The following is a 24,140-nucleotide window of genomic DNA, read 5'->3' as shown; positions in this document are numbered from 1 at the left end:
TACATTCCCCGGGAATTTTAAAAATCCCCTTCCTGTTTGCTCAGCCCGGCGTGGTGTGGAGTGCTATCAACGAATCTTTCCAGGTGACCATGCCTCCACGCGCCAAGCGAGCCCCAGCATGGAGCAATGGCGAGTTGCTGGACCTCATCAGTGTTTGGGGGGAGGAAGCTGTACAGTCCCAGCTGCGCACCAGCCGTAGGAATTACAATACCTTCGGGAAGGTATCAAAGGACATGATAGAAAGGGGCCATGACCGGGACGCCCTGCAGTGCAGGATTAAAGTGAAGGAGCTGCGGAGTGCCTACCGCAAAGCCCGCGACGCAAACGGCCGCTCCCCCCGCGACCTGCCGATTCTACAAAGAGCTGGATGCGATACTTGGGGTTAACCCCACCTCCACTCCGAGCACCACCATGGACACTTCAGAGCCGGTGTGGGGGGGGAGGAGGAAGAGGAGGAGGAGGAAAACGGGAGTGATGGTGGTGGGCCAGATGGAGACACCCCGGAATCCCTGGAGCCATGCAGCCAGGAGCTCTTCTCGAGCCAGGAGGAAGGTAGCCAGTCGCAGCGGCCGGTACTTGGTGGAGGACAAACAGAAGAGCAGGTTCCCGGTAAGCGGGTTTTTTTTCGGGAAGGAATTTTTTCGGTGCGGGCTCTTTGGGAGAGGAGGGTTAGGCATGCATGCCTAGATGCGGAATAGTGCATTGATGTGGTTTATCACATCGCGGTAATTGGCCTCGGTAATCTCCTCGAATGTCACATCCAGAACGTGTGCAATGCGCTTGCGCTGGTTTATCGGGAGAGCCACCGTGGTCCTTGTCCCAGCCAGGCTAACGTGTCCGCGCCACTGTGCCGCGAGGGGCAGGGGGACCATTGCTGCACACAGGCAAGCTGCATATGGGCCAGGGCGGAAGCCGCATTGCAGTAGAAGACCCTCCCTTGCTTCCCAGGTCACCCTCAGCAGCGAGATATCGTCCAGGACGAACTCCTGTGGAAATGTTGGGACAGTGTTCAGTGTAGGTGCCCCCTGAAGCTGTTGGCTCTCCCCAAGGCACAGAAACCCAGAGGACAGTGCAGCCCTGAAACAATCAGTCCCCCTTACTCACCATTTTGAGGCTCCCGTGGGATATATGTGCTCTGTTTCGGACGGGAAAATTATGCTATTGTGTAGACCCTGTGTGTTTTCTACTCCTTAAGTGCGGGGGGAATCATTACTCTGTCTGGTATAAACAATGCTGCCTCTGTTAAATGTTGCATTTTGCCTATACAGCTGCATCAACCTTGAGACCTCAGCCGTCCCTCTTATCGCCTGCTCAGAGACTGCAAAGACTCAAGAAAAGACCGCGAAAAAGCAAAGAAGACATGCTGCAAGAAGTGATGCGGCAATCTATTAAAGAGAATGAGAAAGCACAGGACTGGAGGGAGAGAGAAAGCAGGATCCGCCAGGAAAACGCAGCGCACCGGCGGCAAAGCACCGCGCACCGGCAGCAAAGCACTGATAGGCTCATAAGCATCCTGGAGCGCCAAGCAGATGCTATCCAGGAGCTGGTAGCCATGCAGAAAGAGGAGCAGTACCGCAAACGCCACCTCCCCCCACAGCCCTTGTCCCAAAACTCTTTCCGTTGTGCCCCACTGTCACCTCCAACCCACTTTCCCCAACTTCCGTGTTCTTCACGCCACCCGCTGCCTCCAACACCAGTATCTTCACCACCCAGCCCTGAAAACCATGACCCTTACCCTCTGCACTCAACCCCCATCACCATGCAGTATAGCTGTCCTGAAGTGCAGCACTCACTGCACAGCACACCAGACAGGACATACGCGAATCTGTGATTGTACTGTTCCCCACTCCACCCCCTTGCTTCTTTTCAATAAATAATTTTTTTCTCTTTTCAATAAATGGATTCTTTGGCTGTGAAAACATTCTTTATTATTGCATAAAGTAAAAGACTCCTTAGACCAGGAAATAAACAGGCACTGCAAGTCTGCTTGTCTGCTTAGCAAACACTGATTCCTAAAGATTGGAACTACTGCACTTCACTCCCGTGCAGGGCACCAGATATCACTGCTGGTTTTCAGCCTCAAATTGCTCCCTCAAGGCATCCCTAATCCTTGCAGCCCCGCGCTGGGCCCCTGTAATAGCCCTGCTCTCTGGCTGCAGATTCAGCCTCCAGGTGTTGAACCTCGGAGGTCCATGCCTGAGTGAAGCTTTCACCCTTCCCTTCACAAATATTACGGAGGGCACAGCACGCGGATATAACCGCGGGGATGCTGTTTTCGGCCAAGTCCAGCTTCCCATACAGAGATCGCCAGCGGCCCTTTAAACGGCCAAAGGCACACACTACAGTCATTCGGCACCGGCTCAGCCTGTAGTTGAACCGTTCCTTGCTGCTGTCAAGGCTCCCTGTGTAGGGTTTCATGAGCCACGGCATTAACGGGTAAGCGGGATCTCCAAGGATCACAATGGGCATTTCAACTTCCCCTACCGTGATCTTCCGCTCTGGGAAAAAAGTCCCGGCCTGCATCTTCCTGAACAGCCAAGTGTTCCGAAAGATGCGTGCGTCATGCACCTTTCCGGGCCAGCCTGTGTTAATGTCAATGAAACGCCCACGGTGATCCACAAGCACCTGGAGAACCATAGAGAAATACCCCTTCCGGTTAACGTACTCGGATCCTAGGTGGGGTGGTGCCAGAATAGGAATGTGCGTCCCATCGATCGCCCCTCCACAGTTAGGGAACCCCATTTGTGCAAAGCCATCCACTATTTCCTGCACGTTACCCAGAGTCATGGTTCTTCTGAGTAGGATGCGATTAATGGCCTTGCAAACTTGCATCAACACGATTCCAACGGTCGACTTTCCCACTCCAAACTGGTTTGCGACCGACCGGTAGCTGTCTGGAGTTGCCAGCTTCCAGATTGCAATAGCCACCCGCTTCTCCACTGGCAGGGCAGCTCTCAATCTCGTGTCCTTGCGCCGCAGGGTGGGGGCAAGCTCCTCACACAGTCCCATGAAAGTGGCTTTTCTCATCCGAAAGTTCTGCAGCCACTGCCCGTCATCCCAGACTTCCATGACGATGTGATCCCACCACTCAGTGCTTGTTTCCCGAGTCCAAAAGCGGGACTTGTTTCCCGAGTCCAAAAGCGGCGTTCCACGGTGCTGAGCATGTCCGTGAATGCCACAAGCAATTTCGTGTCGTACGCGTTACACGGCTCGATAGCATCGTCGGACTCCTCACCCTCACTCTCACTGTCACTTCGGATCTTAAGGAATAGTTCGACAGCCAAACGTGACGTGCTGGTGAGACTCGTCAGCATATGCCTCAGCAGTTCGGACTCCATTTCCCACAGACAGATCGCACTGCACAGAAACCGTTGAAAGATGGCGCCAAAGGTGGACGGAAACAAAGGGATTTCTGGGATGCGAAGCGATGCATCACGGGGCATTGGGACAGGACCCAGAATCCCCCGCACCCACGCCCCCTTCCCACAACCCACGGCGCCAGAATGGGAAAAGGTGCTCTGTGGGATAGCTGCCCATAATGCACCGCTCCCAACAGCGCTGCAATTGCCGCAAATGTGGCCACGACAGTGCGCTGGGCAGCTGTCAGTGTGGACAGACTGCAGCGCTTTCCCTACTCAGCTGCACTAAGTCAGGTTTAACTCACAGCGCTGTACATCTGCAAGTGTAGCCAAGGCCTTATTCAATCTTGCACAGCTTCAGCAGATTGTTTACCGAGTTCCAATCATTTACACCTGTGCAAACCCATTGAAGAAAATGTTGCACAGATAAAGCTGAGTCCCAGTTTGCCTTTATCAAAGATGCTGATGCAGGATTGAAAAAGTGCAAATTGATCCTCAGACTCCAGAATGAGGTGGTAGTTAGGAAACAAATCTTTTACTTATGTACTGAGCACATTTGACACAAAAATTAGTAATACAACGAACATGGAAGCCATGATATCAACTTTGCAAAGTCACTTTTCAGACTAGAACGTCACATAGAACAGAAAAGAAAGAATCAAAGAATGAAAAAAAACCCTGAGGCATTTAAAAATATTGAGGCTCTTAAGCAAGAATTGCCTTGTTGTTTTTTTTAAATTTGTGCTGGAGAAGTCAAGATACAATAAAGAAAAGTGCCTTCGCTGGACACTGTAGAGTTGCACTGTTGTGCTTTTTTTTTTTGCAGCTTCGTAGGTTTTAAACTCACCCTCTCCTTAGGTGCACCCAGCTAAAAGGGCCTTTTGTGCATCTGTCCAGATGTAGCTATAACTTGGCTTCAGTACTTGGGGAGCATTAGTGGAGGACAGTTAGCACTGCTGGCAGCACTATTGGTCCTAAGGGAGTCACGTCTGGGCAGGGTCACGGAATCAATAAGAATACTCGTATGAGTAAGGGTTGCAGGATCTGGCGTTTGATAAATGAATAACATCAAAGGGTTATAATGGAAACTGTTATGCAATTTATAGGGGAAACAGACTGGTTTTGCGTATCCAAAGAATAATTTGAAAGGTCCACAAAACCTTAATCTCTACAAAGTTTGCTCAACCCAAGGTAATACACAAAATACATTTTCAAGGGTCATTATTGTCATTTACTAGAGAGGAGGTACTAAGGGAAAAATTCCATCCATATTTATTACATAAGATAAATGTAGTAGTGCCAGGACCACTCCCTTTACAAAGGGAACAGATTTGAACGAAACATTACTGAGGGTATGTCTACACTACGAGAGTAGTTCGATTTTACTTAAATCGAATTTGTGGAACCGATATTACAAAGTCGAACGTGTGTATCCACACTAAGGACAGTAATTCGACTTTGTGAGTCCACACTAACGGGGCAAGCGTCGACATTGGAAGCGGTGCACTGTGGGCAACTATCCCACAGTTCCCGCAATCCCCGCTGCCCATTGGAATTCTGGGTCGAGCCCCCAATGCCTGCTGGGGCAAAAAATGTGTCGAGGGTGGTTTTGGGTAACTGTCGTCATTCAACCGTCACTCCCGCCCTCCCTCCCTCCCTGAAAGCGCCGGCGGGCAATCAGTTTGCGCACTTTTCTGGTGAGTGACAGCGCGGACGCCACAGCACTGCGAGCATGGAGCCCGCTGCGATCATTGCTGCACTTATGGCCATTGTCAACACCTCGCACCTTATCGTCCACCTTTTTCAGAGTCAGATGCTGAGAAATCGGGCGAGGAGGCTACGGCAGCACGGTGAGGACATTAAGTCTGAGAGGGGCACAGACCTCTCACAAAGCACGGGACCCCGTGCCGTGGACATCATGGTGGCAATGGGTCACGTTGATGCTGTGGAACGGCGATTCTGGGCCCGGGAAACAAGCACGGACTGGTGGGACCACATAGTGCTGCAGGTCTGGGATGAATCACAGTGGCTGCAAAACTTTAGGATGCGCAAGGGAACTTTCCTGGAACTTCGTGAGTTGCTGTCCCCTGCCCTGAAGCGCAAGGACACCCGGATGCGAGCAGCCCTGACTGTCCAGAAGCGAGTGGCCATAGCCCTCTGGAAGCTTGCAACGTCAGACAGCTACCAGTCAGTTGCGAACCACTTTGGCGTGGGCAAATCTACCGTGGGGGTTGCTGTGATGCAAGTAGCCAACGCAATCGTTGAGCTACTGCTGTCAAAGGTAGTGACCCTGGGAAACGTGCAGGTCATCATAGATGGCTTCGCCGCGATGGGATTCCCAAACTGCGGTGGGGCTATAGATGGAACTCACATCCCTATCCTGGGACCGGACCACCAGGCCAGCCAGTACATTAACAGAAAGGGCTACTTTTCAATGGTGCTGCAAGCACTGGTGGACCATAGGGGATGTTTTACAAACATCAACGTCGGATGGCCGGGCAAGGTTCATGACGCTCGTGTTTTCAGGAACTTGGTCTGTTTAGACGGCTGCAGGAAGGTATTTACTTCCCGGACCACAAAATAACTGTTGGGGATGTGGAGATGCCTATAGTGATCCTCGGGGACCCAGCCTACCCGCTAATGCCCTGGCTCATGAAGCCCTATTCAGGCGCCCTGGACAGTGAAAAAGAACTCTTCAACTACCGTCTGAGCAAGTGCAGAATGGTGGTGGAGTGTGCTTTTGGACGTCTCAAGGGGAGATGGAGAAGCTTACTGACTCGCTCTGATCTCAGAGAAACCAATATCCCCATTGTTATTGCAGCTTGCTGTGTGCTCCACAATCTCTGTGAGAGCAAGGGGGAGATGTTTATGGCGGGGTGGGAGGTTGAGGCACATCGCCTGGCTGCTGATTACGCCCAGCCAGACAGCCGTGCGATTAGAAGAGCCCAGCGGGACGCGCTGTGCATCCGGGAGGCTTTGAAAGCTAGGTTCCTCAGTGAGCAGGGTAACCTGTGACTATTAAGTTTGTTTAAAGAGAAGCTGAACCTGCCCCCGTTTCTTTACCCAGTTAATGTTGACTATCCTCTCCAGTTACATACCCCGTTCACCCCGTTCCCCCCCTTCCAACACACGTTTAAAAATAAAATAAATGGAACTTTGTTAATTAACACTGTTTTCTTTATTACGGATTTCGCGGTAAAGTGTTGAAACTGGGACGCAGACTGTGGTGGGGAGCGGGCGTAGTGATGGAAAGAACGTTTCTAAACTTGAGGAATGACAGGCTCCTGCTCCTAGAGCGGTCCGCAGTGGTGGACTGGTTGTTTCAACGGAGCCTGCCACCCCTCCTTTTTGGGACTCTGTGTGTGGGGGCTATGTGACTTTGTGGTGGGGGAGGACGGTTACAGATCCCCTGCTGCGTGGCTCTGTGATCCAGGCTAAGGACCGCTGCCATAAAATCTCTAACCGCCCTCCCCCGCCACAAAGTCACATAGCCCCCCACACACAGAACATGAAAACCACCTCCCAGATTGACCAGGGTGCCTAGTGACTGCAATGTGTGTGTGACCTTCTGCTGAACCTGCCCCCGGGTCTGTACCCTGGTAAAGGTGACTGTCCTCTCCAATTACCAACCCCCTTCCCTCCCTTCAAACACACTCTCCTCTAAAAGAACACGACGGAAACAGTAATTAACAGAAACGTATTTTTTATTAGCAACTACACAGTTAGGGGATGAAACTGGGACGGGGGCTTGGGTGAGGCGGGAAGGAAAGGACATCAAATTTTGGGGAATGAGAGCCTTCTGGTACTTGAGCAGTCTGCAGGGGTGGAGTGACAGTTTTCACGGCCCCTGCCGCCCCTCCTTCTTGGGACTTTGGGTGAGGGGGGTATGGAACTTTGTGGCGGGGGAGGGCGGTTAGAGATAGACTGCAGCGGGGCTCTGTCCTCCTGCCTCCGGTCCTGCAGAACATCCACAAGGCGCCGGAGCGTGTCCGTTTGCTCCCTCATTAGTCCAAGCAGCGTTTGAGTCGGCTGCTGGTCTTCCTGCCGCCACCTCTCCTCCCGTTCGCTGTGTGATCGCTGGTATTGCGACATGTTCTCCCTCCACTGGGTCTGCTGGGCCGCCTCGGCTCGGGATGAGCCCATAAGTTCTGAGAACATGTCGTCCCGTGTCCTTTTCTTTCTCCGCCTAATCTGCGCCAGCCTCTGGGAGGGGGATGCCGGGGTAGGTCGGGAGACAGTCGCAGCTGTGGGATGGGAAAAAGGGAGTGAATTCCTCACAAAGATACATTTTGTGAACAATGAACATAGTCTTTCTCTGTGAACAAGACCATGCACAGCACCTATCACATGCGCACTCGGGACAAGGTCGAATTTTCGGCCTTCGCATTCAGTGCCTGGGGTCTTGCAGTGGAGATCAGACAAGCGGGGCAGGACAGCGGAATTCGGGTAGCAGGCTGACATGGTAAGCCGTAGACTTTTGGCTGCTTAAAACTTAATTTATAGCAGTGCCCTCCTTTCACGTTCAAAGCAATGCTCCTAGCGTTGGCCAGTTTCTGCTGCCGGCAATCCGGCAAGCATGAACTCTGCCCCTGTCCCACCCCCTCGCGGCTGTCCCCGGGAAAGATCCCTGTATGCTGCCCCTCTCCCGCCTCCACCGCGTGGCTGTAAACTGCCGGTTACAGTTATGTAAAGGAACAGGCAAGCAGTCCCAATACTAACATTCCCCTAATTCAAAGCAGGTCACCATGAGCGACATCACTCTGATGAGGATTTCTGACACAGAGAAAGACTGCATGCTGCGTGAAAGCCAGCAAAAACCAGGGCCATATGCCGCCATGCTCTGCGAGGCAATGATCCCAGAGTACTTGATGACAGCCTGGCGCGGAAAAGTTTCCTACCACGGAGGACGCAATAAGGCCGCTCTCCCCAGGAACCTCATGCAAAGGCTTTCCAATTACCTCCAGGAGAGCTTCGTGGAGATGTCCCATGAGGATTTCAGCTCTATCCCCGGACATAGAGACCTTATTTTCCAGTAGCTGCACTGGCAAGGACTAAAAAGTAGAGCGCCTAGGCAAACTAATCATGATAAACCCATTTTTAATATTCCTGTTCTGTTCAAAATAAATGTTTACATGTTTAAAACACTTACCGACTGATCCTTCCCCTGATTCTGTGTCCGGGTTAACGCCTGGGGACGGTTGGTAGGGGATCTCTGTAAGGGTGATGAAGAGATCCTGGCTGTCGGGGAAATCAGCGTTGTAAGCGCTGTCGACTGCCTCGTCCTCCTCATCTCCTTCCTCATCTTCCCCGTCCGCTAACATCTCCGAGGAAGCGGCCGTCGACAATATCCCATCCTCAGAGTCCACAGTCAGTGGTGGGGTAGTGGTGGCAGCCGCACCTAGGATGGAATGCAGTGCCTCGTAGAAACGGGATGTCTGGGGCTGGGATCCGGAGCGTCCGTTTGCCGTTTTGGTCTTCTGGTAGCCTTGTCTCAGGTCCTTGATTTTCACGCGGCACTGCGTTGCATCCCAGCTGTATCCTCTCTCTGTCATGGCTTTTGAGATCTTCTCGTAGATCTTCGCATTCCGTTTCTTGGAGCGCAGCTCCGAAAGCACGGACTCATCGCCCCACACAGCGATCAGATCCAAGACTTCCCGATCAGTCCATGCTGGGGCCCTCTTTCTATTCTGAGATTGCATGGTCACCTCTGCTGGAGAGCTCTGCATCGTTGCCAGTGCTGCTGAGCTCACCACGATGTCCAAACAGGAAATGAGATTCAAACTGGCCAGACAGGAAAAGGAATTCAAATTTTCCCGGGGCTTTTCCTGTGTGGCTGGTCAGAGCATCCGAGCTCGGACTGCTGTCCAGAGCGTCAACAGAGTGGTGCACTGTGGGATAGCTCCCGGAGCTATTAGCGTCGAATTCCATCCACACCTACCCTAATTCGACATGGCCATGTCGAATTTAGCGCTACTCCCCTCGTCGGGGAGGAGTACAGAAATCGAATTAAAGAGACCTCTATGTCGAACTAAATAGCTTCGTTGTGTGGACGGGTGCAGGGTTAATTCGATTTAACGCTGCTAAATTCGACATAACCTCCTAGTGTAGACCAGGCCTGAGAGGTGTTCTCTGCTGCTTATGGACCAACGCACAGCTCCCATTACCGTCAATGAAAGTTTTGCCAGGGTAAGTACCTCAGGATTTGGCTTTAATTTCTTGACACAACCATTGAAAGCATTTTCTTTCTGAATGTAAATTCTGTGTAGCACACTCTAATCAGCACAGCAAAAGTACATTTTGCTCTCAGGATTGGCTCTAGAAAATATAAGCAATAATAAAATGGGAGGCGTAAGAGACAGTCAACTCTGTGTGATCAGCCAAGCTGTGGTTCTTGACATCCCCGATTCAGTTACAGGACAACAGTGTTATGGTCAGGGCAAGAATTCTCTTTAATCACAAAAGATCATTTCTTTGCTTCTTAGTGCTTCATCTTAAAAGGAAGAAAAAATATCAACTTTTCTTTCATTTTTTCCTCCATTCATTATTTCATTCATTCCATTAGTTTCAAAAGGCATTACTCTTATGCTGAAAGGTAAGCAGATGCTTAAGTCCTTGCCCAAATCAGGGTGTTGGATAGCTGCAGTAAACCTTTTCATATGCACTCAGTGGAAGCTGGTTGTACACTTATATTGGGAACTCCTTTCTTTTGTTAGTCTGTCTATTAAAAGATGTAATCTTAAAAACAAATTAAATGCCATTGTGCATTCTTAATTTCCTTTTGCTGCAAAGTTTGGAAACAGGATAAACATTTTTGCTGTTATCTGCAACAAATAAATAGTGTTTGAATAAACTCATTTCTGTTCCAATGGAGGCTCCATATGACAGGGGAGGAAACTAAGTGGAGTTCTTTAGTTCTCTGCCAGTTAGATGGACCAAATAGGGAGAGGGAGTCTTGTGGGTCAAAGGAAAGGGAGCTTATGAGAAGAGTGCTTAGGTGGCCCAAAGAAAGGTGGGAGATTGGCTGTTGGGTAGGATTTGGACGTGGGAGTTGAGTATTTTACAGAAGGAACAGCACAAATGGGAATAGTGTCATGGAGGCAGCAAGTGAGGGACCCCTAAGTTTCTTATGGGGGCAAGTGTCTCACTGGCAGAGTTCATACTGGAATCAAGAGTCTGCTGGGTGTCTTAGGGAAATCATGTAGGAGTCAGATGATTCATGGGGCAAGGATGCGGCATTGGGGGCACAGGTTTAAGGGAATACATGTAGCTCTACTGAAAACCAGTTTGTCACATTTTCTTCAAACTTTATAATTATGTTCTCCTTGGCCTTCAGAGTATTTCTACCAATTTTTAGACCAGACCAATTTTCTAAGCCTAAATTAGAGGGTAGTTAAAATCTGACATTGTAACAGCCTCGTTGTAAGATATTTGTTCATATATTCTCAGATTTAGTATCTTTTAAGCCATAAATAATTTCCAGTACATATTTTATGAGCTATTATTTAATGCTACATATGCAGGGAATGCGTAGAGCATGTGAGTTCTGATATACTGCCTGTCAGAATAACTGGAAAAGCTTAATTTTAAAACTTCTTTAAATAAATGAATTTATCTTGCCAATTTTAGCACATGCATTGCACATACTGTACCATTTGGTTGTACTGTAAAACATGTAAGCTTTCTGGTTACACTAACACTGCTTTACCTAGGGGGTTACATTACCAGTTTGACTTATTACTGTCCCTGTTTGAATTGTCAGACTAGTTGATTGTCACAGGACACTACTTCCTGCCTGAGAGAGAATGACTTCCTCCAGTGTCCATAGTAACGTCATGTTTCTCAGCAACCCGGAGAGGCTTGTTTGTGTTCCCCCTTCTAGAACTATTACCTCGCAGTATAAGAAAAATGGCCCTTTGAAACAACGAACAAGGAAGTTCTGTATTTAATCATTCCGAATATTTATTAATTACTCTTCTGTGTTTTGACTGCTGAGACAATGTACGATGTCTTGAGCTGAGCCTTTCCTGTGTATTACTGTGAACAGCATTCATTTAAAAGCACAATAGTGGTGTCTTGAAATCATCTTTTAACTACTGTAAAACTACTGAACTGCTTCCACAATACCTTGCGACTTCCAGGCCTTTGGTAGGTAATAGAGAAAGGTAAGAACCATTACTGTATTTGAGAAGAGATTGTATTTACAATTACAGCATGAAAATAATTCCCTTCTCCCCCCCAAAAAATATATAAGAAAATGTTTTATATTGCTATGGCTTCTTCAGGGTATTTAAGTACAGAGCACCCTGAATATCTCACCTGACTCAGTTTTGCCTGACTAAAGACTGCAAGATTGGGCCTGTTGATCTACTGTAGATATCTTTGCCTTCCAGAATCTTAGTTAGCCTATTTAAAAAAAAAAAAAAAAAAAAAAAAGATGCAAGACCCAATTCTGCAAACACTCTTGCAAATGAGTAACTTTAATGCATGTGACTATTCCCCCTAGCTTCAATGGAACTACTTATGTGAGTAATATTACTTATACCTTGCACTTCTATTGTTACTTGTGTTTGCAGGATTAGTCCCTCAGGTTGTAGGAGTTCTGTCCTGCATATTCATGATTTATCTTATACTACTACTACTTTGTTCGGTTAAGGCCTATTTAATTATTAAATAAAGCATTTAGACTTATTGTTACTGACCTGCTATACTGTGCATTAAGTATAGTACATCAGAGCCTACTGAAATTGCTAAGAGGTGTTAATGCAACAATTAGTTGCTACCTGGATAAATATTACTTTTACCTTGCTTACTTTATGTATAGAACAGATATTAACCTTGGGTCAAATCCTGTTCACCTCACGAGTAGTCCCCATTAAAGGCAATCACGATTTAGTTACCTCCCTCTTTAACACACCAAAGTTTATACATTCATAATGTGTGTGGGTGTAATAATGCCTTTAAAACGCTTTGAGCCAAATGCATTGCTGATGCACGTGGATGCAACTCCATTGATATCTGAGGGCTCAATCCTGCAAGATGCTGAGCACTCTAGTCCAACTCAGCAAAACACATGAGCACGTGTTTCACTTTAAGCACCTATATAGTCCCATTTACTTCAACAGTACTACATCTATATTTAACTTTTAGGGTATGCATAAATGTTTTGGTGGATCAGGCTAAAATGTTCAACATTTTGCAGGATCAAGCCTTAACAGTTTGCACTCACTGCATAACTTCATTGAAGTCAGTGGAACTGTTACCATTTTTGTTAACACCGAGTTTGCCCCATGTACCTTTATACACAATGTCACCTCTTGCTTTATTTTGTATATCTTTGTTGGGAAAACAAGGTAAGAGGTATTTCATGTAGCAGGCTGCGTCTATATAAGTCTACGTCTTATAAGAAAAGTGAGGCAGCCTTTAGGTAACTACACCTTTAATAATGTATTCCCTGATGCACTAGCATGGAACCCTGCTGTTCTGGGGTCCCACTGATTTCCCTGGGACTGCACTAGTACATCAGTATACACCTCTGCCCCAATCCTGGGAGGACTTCAGTAAGCAAAGTTATACCCCTGCTTAAGTACTTTGAGAACTGGGGCTATCAGAGCTAATGGAGAATCAGGCCCATAAACTGTAATAAGGAAGAAAGTAATGGAATAAGGAGAATTTTTAAAAAGTGATATTCCTTTCAAAGCAAGAGTTTTGAAAGAGGTTATAAATGAACTAACAAAAGTAACTGTAGGTTCCTCTGTTTAAAATATTAATATGGGAGTAAGATTGGGACCCAGAGTCATAGCTTTCACACAATAAAATGGTAATCAATACATCTATAATAGACATCATTTTTCAGACCCACTAATAACTATAGGTCATTGAATTTCTATGCTGTGGAATTGGCATATGTACTATCATGTTTATTTGATAAGTAGTGGTCAATGGCTATGAGTGGAAAAATACAATATGATGCAAGTTTGGGTAAGTTCAGCTTTAATGTCATATTTACTATTAATGTTTCAGACCATTTCCAACTCTGTCTAGGTTACTCATTTCTTGTTCAATTGAACATCAAGATTTTTCACTGAGCCATACATAATGCTTTTGGAACCTCATAACTGTTCCATTGTGCCCTATGTTGCTAAAGGTGAGTGTATAACTAGAAGATAAACTTCTCAGGAATTTTGACAGCAGCTAATAACAGAATTTCATTTATTGCATTTCTAACATGTAAGCTGAGAGCAGGGCTTGAAGTCTCCACTGTTCTCAATGGTATAAGGACTTCTATTTTCCAGAGCAGGGGTGGGTTACAGAGGTTAGGTGTGTGTATGTTTTCCATTCCACCTTTCCATATTCACCTCTGAAAAGAAATAATAGCACCTTAGTTGAAGAATCTTACTCCACTTGGAACAATGTAAAAAGTTGAATTATTAAAGCAAGTGCACTTATTAAGTGGCTAGCAGACTTCAAAACATGCTTTCTTCTCTGGTATTATTTACTCTTGAGTGGGTGGTAATGTTGTACATGCACATTGGATCACTGAATAGCAAAGGATCCCATCCTACCATATACCTACATTTAAATTCCCATTGGTCCTGATTATTCTCTCACACAAATTTACAATTACTCCTGTTTCACACTGATTGGGAGAGGGGAGTCAGGCCCATTGTCCTCAATTTAATGGAAGTTATGCACATGGAACTGCACCATGAGGGAGTCCATTTTAAAGTAAAAACTTGTTTTATGTAATTTTTATTTAATTTCATCTTGTAAATATACCCAGTAAATGATGCAGATTAAGATGTCCAGTTTAAAGAGCTTGTACATATCCTGGCTGGGAGCTGGGATTTAATACCATGGTTTGTTTGGTTACAGGAAGTCCCGTGGCATCTGCCCATTCTAAGCCTCTCTGTTATGGATCCAGACCAGCAAGGTAAGTACTGTTGTCAAGTGCTTCCCACATTTCACAAGAGAATTCCCAGTGTCCAAACTAGTGAACTTAACTGGAGTTGTTCCATCTTCAGAATCTTTTTGTTATAATGCAGGAGACAAGATCGAATGTTATGGCAGATCAGCCTGTTGCTTTAGATCATACAGCCTGGAAGAAGGATTTCCTGGTTGTGTTATTCTTACAGTATTCCCTGTATTATATATAAAATAGGAGAACAGATACTATCTCATCTGCCATTCAAGTCAGTAAGATGCGAAACTGCCGGATAATTAGATGTGAGGTGTAAGGAAACAAGGAGGACAAAAATATGTAACTTAAACCAATGTAATCTTAGGACTGGAACGGATCTCGAGAGGTCATCTAGTCCAGTCCCTGCACTCATGGCAGGACTAAATATTATCTATTCCATTCCTGACAGGTGTTTGTCTAACCTGCTCTTAAAAATTTCCAATGATGGAGATTCCACAACCTCCCTAGGCAATTTATTCCAGTGCTTAACCACCCTGACAGGAAGTTTTTCTTAGTGTCCAGCCTAAACTGCCCTTGCTGCAATTTAAGCCCATTGCTTCTTGTCCTATCCTCAGAGTTTAAGAAGAACAACGTTTCTCCCTTCTCTTTGTAACAAACGTATATACTTGAAAACTGTTATGTCCCCTCTCATTAATGCAAGTTAATCAGCAAACTATTATAAAAGCAAGAGTTTTACATCAAGGACCATCAATTACTTGGCCTATGCCATTTTCATGAGTTTTAAATTTGAGGGCTAGCAGCAGCATCTTGGCCAACCTAGTCTAATTGAAGTTCAGGAGGTCCTCAGCCCAGCTTCTGCTGTCTGGTGTAGCCCCAAACTGAATACAATGTATTAATAAACCCTTTTGTTCAGTAATTACTTATTTACTGCCAGATAACATGGAGAGAAAGTCTACTGTAACATTGGTGCTCTGCGTGCTATTTTTCCTCTTGCTGGTTTTGATTCTCAGGCTCTAAAACCCTCCCAACTATAAATTAATGACTCCCGAGTTGTGTTTTTTTAAAAACCTAGTGGTCTTGGGTACAATTCACCCTGTGCAGAGAGTCAGCACAAGGTCTAGCACCACATAAGGACCATTTAAGCCCTGGACCTTCACAAGGCCTATGCCCCAGTTAAGTAAGTCCATATAGGGCGAATGGGAGATTCAGTGGTGCATAGGCCTCCTGCTGGTTCTCTGCACAGGTGAATTTCACCCCAATTTGAAATTAGATATTTAATTTATGTCTTGTAAAATGACTTCTCATCAATAGTAATTCTGATTGATATGTAACTTGGGCTAATATCTTCTTTTCTTGGACACCTTGCAGATTAGTTTTGGAAATGTTAGTTGACTGGTACAGAAGGACCTACAAATATGAGCAATCGGTAACCTAATGTTTGTTAAGGATTGACATAAAAGTAAAAAATATGGTGAAATGTTTCCAAAGCAGACCACTAGCAGATGGCTACCTGTGCTCACTGCAAGTGAGCCTGAGAATGTCAGTTGATAGCATGAAATTCCCTCATCTCAGGATGCTTCTTGTTCTCCTTCTGTAAATCAGACTTGGGACCTGATCCAAAGCCTATTAAAATTAGTGGGAATCTTTCAATTGGCTTTAATGTGCTTTGGATCAGGCCCTTGAAGGAAAAAAAAAAAATCACTAGTACTACAAGCCAGCAAAACCAAACTCTTTTTCCATATTGCATTACTTGATACGGTGCATTATGCTGCATAACTTCTCCAAACAGCAGGCAGCAACATAACCTGACAAAAGCAAGACTGGACAGATGGCATAGCAGAAACAGGTTTACTTCTATACCATAGGAAGCAACTGAGAACCAGCAGAGTCCATAATGTGCTGACTATTAGCATTAGACTGGCATGTATGTGAGGAACCACAAATTGGTCCATTTCCACAGGAAACAAGTGGAGAGTTTTGTGACCTATTTCCACTCAGTTATGCATGTTTGCAGTTTATCTACACCCTTCATCATCTGTAAGTATTTGCTTCCTATTTGAACTGCAGGGATATATATGGCTTACCAGGAGAAAGGAACAAGCTAATAAGTCCTTCGATAGCTTCTAAAGATACTGTATATAAGCATTTTTTTTTAAAATACAGAGTTTACATGTATGTCTGTAAAGCACCAGGAATATTTTTGGCACTGTATAAACAACAGGTCAAGCCATGAAGCCCCTTACTCAGTTCCTACTCAAATGCCCATTGACTTGAACGGAGTGAGTAGAAGTAGTAACGACACAGGATTTAACCCAAGAACTTCAGTGAGATTGCTGACAAATTGTTTGGTTCTAACAGAGCCACAGATGTAAGACCCAAGCATTGTTTTCACAGTATAAAGTACAACTAGTTGAGAAATTGTTTATCCCTGCAAAAGACTACAAAAATGAAATTGTTTTGGTTTTCATCCATTTTCCTTCAAAGTTTTAGATTTTTGTTGAAGCCAAGTTGTTGAGTTTTTTTTTTTTTTAAAGTCTGCAAATTTTTCCATTTTGTTGTAAAGCTATTTTCTATCAAAAAACTATTTCAGTGGACATTTTTGACCAGCTGTAGTATAGCGTGAGCTCTGTCAGTCTGTAGTACCTCCCCAAAATGGCATCCTCCTGTCTTGTGACTCCAGTGATGACAGGCTAGTCCCTCTAGCATTATTTATGGAGAGAGTCTAAAATAGTGATCAAACTACTAGGCTGGTCTCTCTTTGAAAGATTCACATCAGGAGAGCACTGTTTTTCTGTACCATGTGTACGCTATACTGTAAAAACAACACTTGGGTCCTACAGTTCTGGAACAGAAACCTATTAACTCCTCTGGGCATTGGCTCTGTTTATGGTGCAGAGTGAGGATGAGCACTGTGCATACCTTTTGCCAAGTTAATAATGAAACAATATTTCTAAAAACAGTGCCCTTTCTTTATCAGTGCAGAGATGCTGTTTCTATAAGAGCCTGTTCAGTTACCCTCACACCTAGCAGGGCTATAGTGTTCCATGCACTGGGCAAATTTTATGTTAAGACAAACATCTGTGGCCCTCTTAGAATCAAACAGTTTTTCAGCTTTAATGCTTCCCCTTGACTATCTCACTGAAGTTCTTGGGATAAATCCTGTGTCCTTAGTCAGTTTTTACTCACTAATTGTAATTGAGTCCAGACTGGGATCAGGTGAGAGCTGGACAGTTTGAGAAACCCTGGTCTCAGAGGTCAGGTCTTTGAGGACTCCTTTCATGTTCTCTTAAGCGTTTCACCATCCCTTCCCTTCATACCATAGATTCTCTTGTGCTAGTTAATGTATATTTGTTTTCCTTTACAGAAGCTCTAAATGACATTCAGAATTCTGTCTATAGAACAGCCCTGAAACTACGCTCAGTGCAAACCTTGTGCCAGTGTAAGTAGCTCAAAGGAGTCCTGTGGGAGGAGAATCTGGAAGAGTGCTGGCTCTGAGTTGCAATCATAAATACTACTACTTGCTCTTCTCTAATGCTTTCCAGCTGATGATCTCAAAGATTATAATCAACATTAATGAATTAATAAATAATACTTCATACATGTATTAGCTTCCTTTGAGATTCTCAGTTGAAAGACACTAAATATCATTATTCCCATTTTACTGATTGAGAAATGGGAGCATAACAAGTGAAACAAACAAATACTTTCTCCAGTTTTTTTAAAAGTGGGGGAAAACCTAAAATTGAAGTGAAATATTTTTAAACAAAACCAAGCATTGCTATGTTTAAAATATGGTTTAATTTTCAATAAATCCCCAGTGTAGTCTGTGCCTCACTAGTGCAATTTGTACCTTCTGCAGCTAGGTGGGGTGAATGTGACTCAAACTGTAGGGCAAAAAAACTTTTTTTTTCCTACTTGCTTCATCTGCTTGGCTCATTCTCTATAGACTAAATTAAAATAAAAGGAAAAAGAGGAGAAAGTTAAATAGCCAGGCTAACTAAAATAAAGTCTAGACACGGAAACCTGCTCCTCAGTGAGTGAAGTACTTGGTGTGGGCAGGGCCGGTGGAAGGATGTTTCGCACCCTAGGCGAAACTTCCACCTTGCGCCCCCCCCGGTCCCCAAGCCCCCGCCCTGAGGTGGCCCCCCCCCCGCGGCAGCTCCCCCCCCTCCGCCCTGAGGCGCCCCCCCCCCCGCGGCAGCTCCCCACCCCCTACCCTGACTTGCCCCCCCCCCCCCCCGCGGCAGCTCCCCACCCCCCACACTCAGAAACCCCCCCGCCCCAGCTCACCCCTGCTCCGCCTCCTCCCCGAGCACGCTGTGGCTGCTTCACTTCTCCCGCCTCCCAGGCTTGCGGCGCCAATCAGCTTAGGCGCCGCAAGCCTGGGAAGCGGGAGAAGTGAAGCAGCCACGGCGTGCTCGGGGAGGAGGCGGGGTAGGGGTGAACTGGGGAGGGGAGTTCCCCTTTCGTGCCACCCCGCCCCCCTTGCTGCAGGCGGCCCTCCCCGCGCTCCACTACCCCAGCTCCCTCCGCCTAAATGCCGGCGGCGACCGGGGCGGCCGAAGATCCAGCCGCCTTGGTTGCTGCCGAAGAAAATGGCGCCCCCCAAATCCTAGTGCCCTAGGCGACCGCCTAGGTCGCCTAAATGGTTGCACCGGCCCTGGGTGTGGGAGAATCACAGTGACCAGGCAAACAGTAACAGTATTCTTACAAAGAGATTGTACCCTGTAGGATGGCAGACTCACCCCAGAAAGAGAAGCAGATGTTCTCCATTTGCCTTGGAGATCAGCTTTGCCCTGCCCACACTTACTATTGAGTAATTGGACACCACAATCAGCTTCAGCTATGGAACCCTGCAGACAACTATGTACAAGAAACTCACAGATTACCACAATTACCTTCACAGATCCAGTAACTACCCAAAACTTATCTACAGCCAGGCACTCATCAGATATCACAGAATATGCTCTGAGGAGAAAGTCTGGGATACACACAACAACACAACACACTTAAAACCACTTTTAGCAAACAAAAACTCTCCACCAAAGTAGATTGCATCATGGAATGAGACATCCAAGTACCCCAAGGAAACCTAATTCAATACAGGAAAAAACACCCTCTGACCATCCACACCTAGTTGTCACCTACATCCCCACACTGGAACCCATACAGGGTATCATTACACAATTACAATCCATACTCAATGGGAACTACATCCTGAAAGAAATCTTTCCTGGACCCTCTCGTGTCCTTCAAATAACTCCCCCCAACCTCATCATCAGAAGCAAGCTTCCCACAGACCTGGGCACCCCAGACCCTGCCAGAATAGATGCAAAACCACCAGACATATCTCCACTGCTACGATGACCAATACCACCCCCCCCCAAACACACCTTTCAAGATCCACAGGTCCACCACATGCCCATCACAACATATGGTATACCTCATCCTGTGCACCAATGTCCCAACCTCACTACACTCGTGTCAGGGTTCCCTCCCCACTCTGAACTCCAGGGTACAGATGTGGGGACCTGCATGAAAGACCCCCCAAGCTTATTTCTACCAGCTTAGGTTAAAAACTTCCCCCAAGGCACGAATTCTTCCTTGTCCTTGGACGGTATGCTGCCACCACCAAGTGAGTTAGACAAAGATTCAGGAAAAGAACCACTTTGAGTTCCTGTTTTCCCCAAAGTATCCCCCCCCCACAAGTCCCCTCAACCCCTTTCCTGGGGAGGCTGGAGAATAATATACCACCCAAATAGGTAAACAAGGTGAGCACAGACCAGACCCTTGGGTTTTTAGGACACTAAAAACCCATCAGGTTCTTAAAAACAGAACTTTATTATAAAGAAAAAGTAAAAGAAGCACCTCTGTAAAATCAGGATGGAAGATAATTTTACAGGGTAGTAAGAGTTAAAACACAGAGGTTTCCCCTCTAGGCAAAACTTTAAAGTTACAAAAAACAGGAATAAACCTCCCTCTTAGCATAGGGAAAATTCACAAGCTAAAACAAAAGATAACCTAACGCATTTCATTGCTATTACTTACAATTTGTAATCTTATTTCAGATATGGCTTTAGGAGATGTATTTTTCCTGTCCTGGTCCCTCTCCGTCCCAGAGAGAACAACAAAGAGAGCCAAAACAAAAACCTCCCCCCCCAGATTTGAAAGTATCTTCTCCCCTTATTGGTCCTTTTGGTCAGGTTATTTGAGCTTCTTAACCCTCTACAGGTAAAGGAGGGATTTTATGCTACCCTTAGCTGTATGTTCATGACAACTCTTGAATGAACTCACATGGGGGTGGGGGGAAAGAGTGGGGAGAGAAGAAACACCATATCACCCTTGGGCGAACACTTTTCACAAAATGATCACTCTGTAGCTGACCTCTCACTCCTTGTCTTCAAAGGAAACCTGCACAAGACCTTTCAAAGATAAGCCTGGGAGCTTACATTCATAACTCTGCTAGACACTAAAAATCCTGGTCTTAATAAAGGCACTGGATTTATGGTTTATTACAATAATCTATAACCCACTAACCTCCCCCCTTTCTTTTCTCCTATGAGTGAAGAGGTGTTAAAGGACCACTTCACCTTGAGTGGTCCCTTAGAACGTGTGTTAACTACATATGCTAAACAATCTGTTCCACCTTGTTTTTAGCTGTGACACTCTGGGTATGTCTATTCTACACTGCATTGCAAACCCAGGGTTTGAACTCCGCCTCAAGCTTAAGCTGCCTTCTGTCTACACACAAATTGTGCTAACCCAGGGCTAGGATTCAAGGTCTTATGACCCCATGGGAGAGGAGGGTCAGAACCTGAGTCAAACTGGGACCCAGGATTCAAGGCCTATTGCTTTGCAGCGTGGACACAGCCCCTCTAGACTCAGATTCTGGGAATCTGCCAAAAGTATTCCACAACCTCACAAACCAACTTTGTATTCTGGACAGTCAAGCTTTCCCACACTGCACCACGAACAAAGGTAAAGTGGCCATATTTTGGGAGGGCACTAGGAAGTCTGGGATGTGTGTGGCTGGATTTGGGCCTGCATAATACAGTGTAGATGCTGGAGGCCCAGTTTGGGACTCGGGGTTCAACAATTCCTAATCTGGGGTTGCAGATAAATGTAGATGCTCAGTCCTTAGGTTAACAAACCCAAATACTTCTAACTCAAGTTCTACTAATCCTGGGTTTACATTGCAGTGTAGACATATTCTCAGAATACCTTTCCCAGACCTGAAGGAGAGTTCTGTGTAGCTTAAAAGCTTGTCTCTTTCACCAACAGAAATTCATCCAAGGAAAGATATTACCTCTCCGACCTTGTCTCTCTCAGCTCCAACATTGCAAACTACAATGTAAAATGTCAAAGTCAGACATTCAACCCCTATGCTAAACCAGATGGTAACATAACCCCAAATACACTGGCAAATACTATTTGTGAAAAGGGGGTAAGGGGCTGGTCACTTAGCACAGAGCGTCATAACCATCTCAGCTCTCTAATGGAAAGAGTGGTGAAGGTTGAGGAGCATAGTCAATGCTATTACAGAAAAAGCAGATCTGCTATAATGGCAGTAGTAGATAGTTCACTGCACCCGTGAAATTCAAAAGAACTCTCCCTTTAATAGATCTTTGTAAACAGTTCTACTCACTGCCTTAGCATGCCACCGCAGGAATCTTTGCCTCTAACAGCCCCTGTGGACCACCAATTTGGTCCTACGGTGGACCATTTTGGTCCACAACTTGCCCTCTAAGTCACATTTAGTCCAGATATCTTCTGGAGTAACAGAAGGCCAGCTAGAAGTTCACACATCCCAACAAGAGATCCTTTCAACCCACTAGGGCTACTCCTAAATCCATCATCTGGGCTCAGTCCTGAGCCCCACTCTGGACTCAATAGTCCTTGTGATGGAGTTTTTACATCCTTTTCCCAGATAGTAGGGGAACCCCAATTTCTTCCCACTCCTCCTCTGTGGTTTCCAGCCCAGTGGCCTTTTGTTGAGCAGCTAGGTTCTCTCCTTTAGATCTGTTTCCCTGGGCCACTTCTTACCTCCACGTCCTAATAGCTTATGGATAATACAGCCTCTCCTCTGGCTCTAAAGCTTCTCCCAAGGTACTCCCAGTTCTTTGTTCCTACCCTGGAAAACCAACCCACAAGGCTGCCTCCCTAGACCTTTTCCAGCTCCACCACAAGGACTAGTTCTGTCTCCAGGGCCCTGCTCAGTCTGTCTTCACCAGGCCCTTCCCAGAGAACAAGAACTCCCCTTTCTCCTGGACCTCCTCCTGTGTCTGTTCTCTCCCTTCTCCAGGTAGTCTCCCTGGCCCTTCCACAGCTGGGATCACTAATTGTAATGGAGTCCAGATCACTATCAGCTTCGGGTTGTTAACTGCTAAGTCATAGGCTAGATTGGTCACCTTAGAGGGCTGGCCAGACTGAGACAGTAGAGCTTTTTAAAAAGTTTTGCAAGATAAGGAATCTTTGCATTATTATTACAATATATTACATTGCTAACATAGTGCAAAAGTTGCCAACGATTATGGAACTCCATATATGTTCTTGTTAAATGTCAAAATCTGATGTGTTGCTTAGGGATTGATTTACTGGAAATAGACATAAAACATCAAAAATGCATGTGTGATTTGCAAACAGTATTATTAATGCTATTATCATTAACAACCACAAAATAAATTAGACTATAAAGGATCTATTTAGCACTGCTTCTCTGGGCAAAATTCTCACTGAAGTCAGTGGGACTTTTGTCTTAGTAAGGTGTTACTGAGTAGAGTTCTGGGTTTCTTGCTCTCTAATTCTGGATGCAAGCTTAACACAGAGTGCAAGCATATGGAATTGGTTGTCTTTGTGTCACTTTCAGCAAGGTGAATGCCCCAGCATCCTCACCTGAAACAGTCTGTTCCTGAGAAGGTACAAAAATAGCAGTCATTACCTTTAAGGCAAAAGGCAGTATGGCAAGGAAGATTAGCCTGGTGTTACGGCACTAGAAATCTGGGTTCCGTTCCCAGTTCTCTCACAGACTTTCTGTGTGTTGGCAAGTCATGTTGGCTGGGAATTTCAAAATACTTAAGTCATTTGAAAGTCAATAGACCCTCTGTTCCTAAATCACTTAGGTGTTTTCAAAATCCCACCCTTAATCTCTCTGTGCCTTAGTTGCCTTTTCCTAAGAAGGGGTTTTAATACTTTTTTTCTCCCATCCCTTATCCATCTAGAGTGTGAACTCTTAGCGGCAAGGACTGTCTCACCGTATGTATGTACTATACCTGGCACTATGGGGCCCTGATCTCAGCTCGAGCCCATTGCATCTACTGTAATAATAAATAATAATCAAAACCAAATTAAGGCTTGGATTTAGTAAAGTAAAATATTCCATAAATATTGTTATAGGGGACAGACTAGACCATCACAGGGGTCCCTTTGGGCCTTATAATCCATGAAAAAAATATTTTCCGATCTGTCAGAGTTGTCACAAAATCATTGACAAAATATGACTTTCTAGATGATTTTCAGATCATATGTCTAGTTGGTTCAGTGGATGTTCCCATTTTGGAATCTATTCTCTGATTGATGTATGTGCAGGGCATGCTCATATTAACGGTCTCAGTTGTTGAGTGAACGCCAAGGATATACTCCTGCTGTTCACGTTGGTTTTGTTCATCTCTTCTCCCTTTCCAGTCACTTTCCATGCACGTTTTCCTCTACTTGGATACAGTTAGTTCTATGCTGTTTACTCTGGCTTATGGTCTTTTGGATGTGATCTTAAAAAGATCAGAGTTCTGTCTGCACTCTGTGGACATTAACTATCCCATGGCACTTTTTTATAATAGGGTAGTTACCCCGGTGTTCTTGGCCAAACC

The 24,140-nt window shown here is 45.7% G+C and overlaps 1 protein-coding gene across 1 annotated transcript in view; it reads left to right on the top strand.

Annotated features, from left to right (window-relative positions):
• The first annotated feature begins 11,839 nt into the window (after positions 1-11,839).
• Positions 11,840-24,140, top strand: part of DYTN (dystrotelin) — a 52,676-nt gene continuing 40,375 nt past the window's right edge. Inside the window, exons 1-3 of the mRNA XM_065412878.1 lie at positions 11,840-11,881; positions 14,232-14,289; positions 17,642-17,716. Coding sequence (XP_065268950.1) covers positions 11,840-11,881; positions 14,232-14,289; positions 17,642-17,716 — 175 coding nt within the window. The remainder of the gene's footprint in view (positions 11,882-14,231; positions 14,290-17,641; positions 17,717-24,140) is intronic.

The sequence above is a fragment of the Emys orbicularis genome, chromosome 11 (genome assembly GCF_028017835.1).
Source record: "Emys orbicularis isolate rEmyOrb1 chromosome 11, rEmyOrb1.hap1, whole genome shotgun sequence".
NCBI lineage: Eukaryota > Metazoa > Chordata > Testudines > Emydidae > Emys > Emys orbicularis.
The sequence above is the reverse complement of the archived record's forward strand: the minus strand, read 5'-3'. Positions and strand labels throughout refer to the sequence as shown.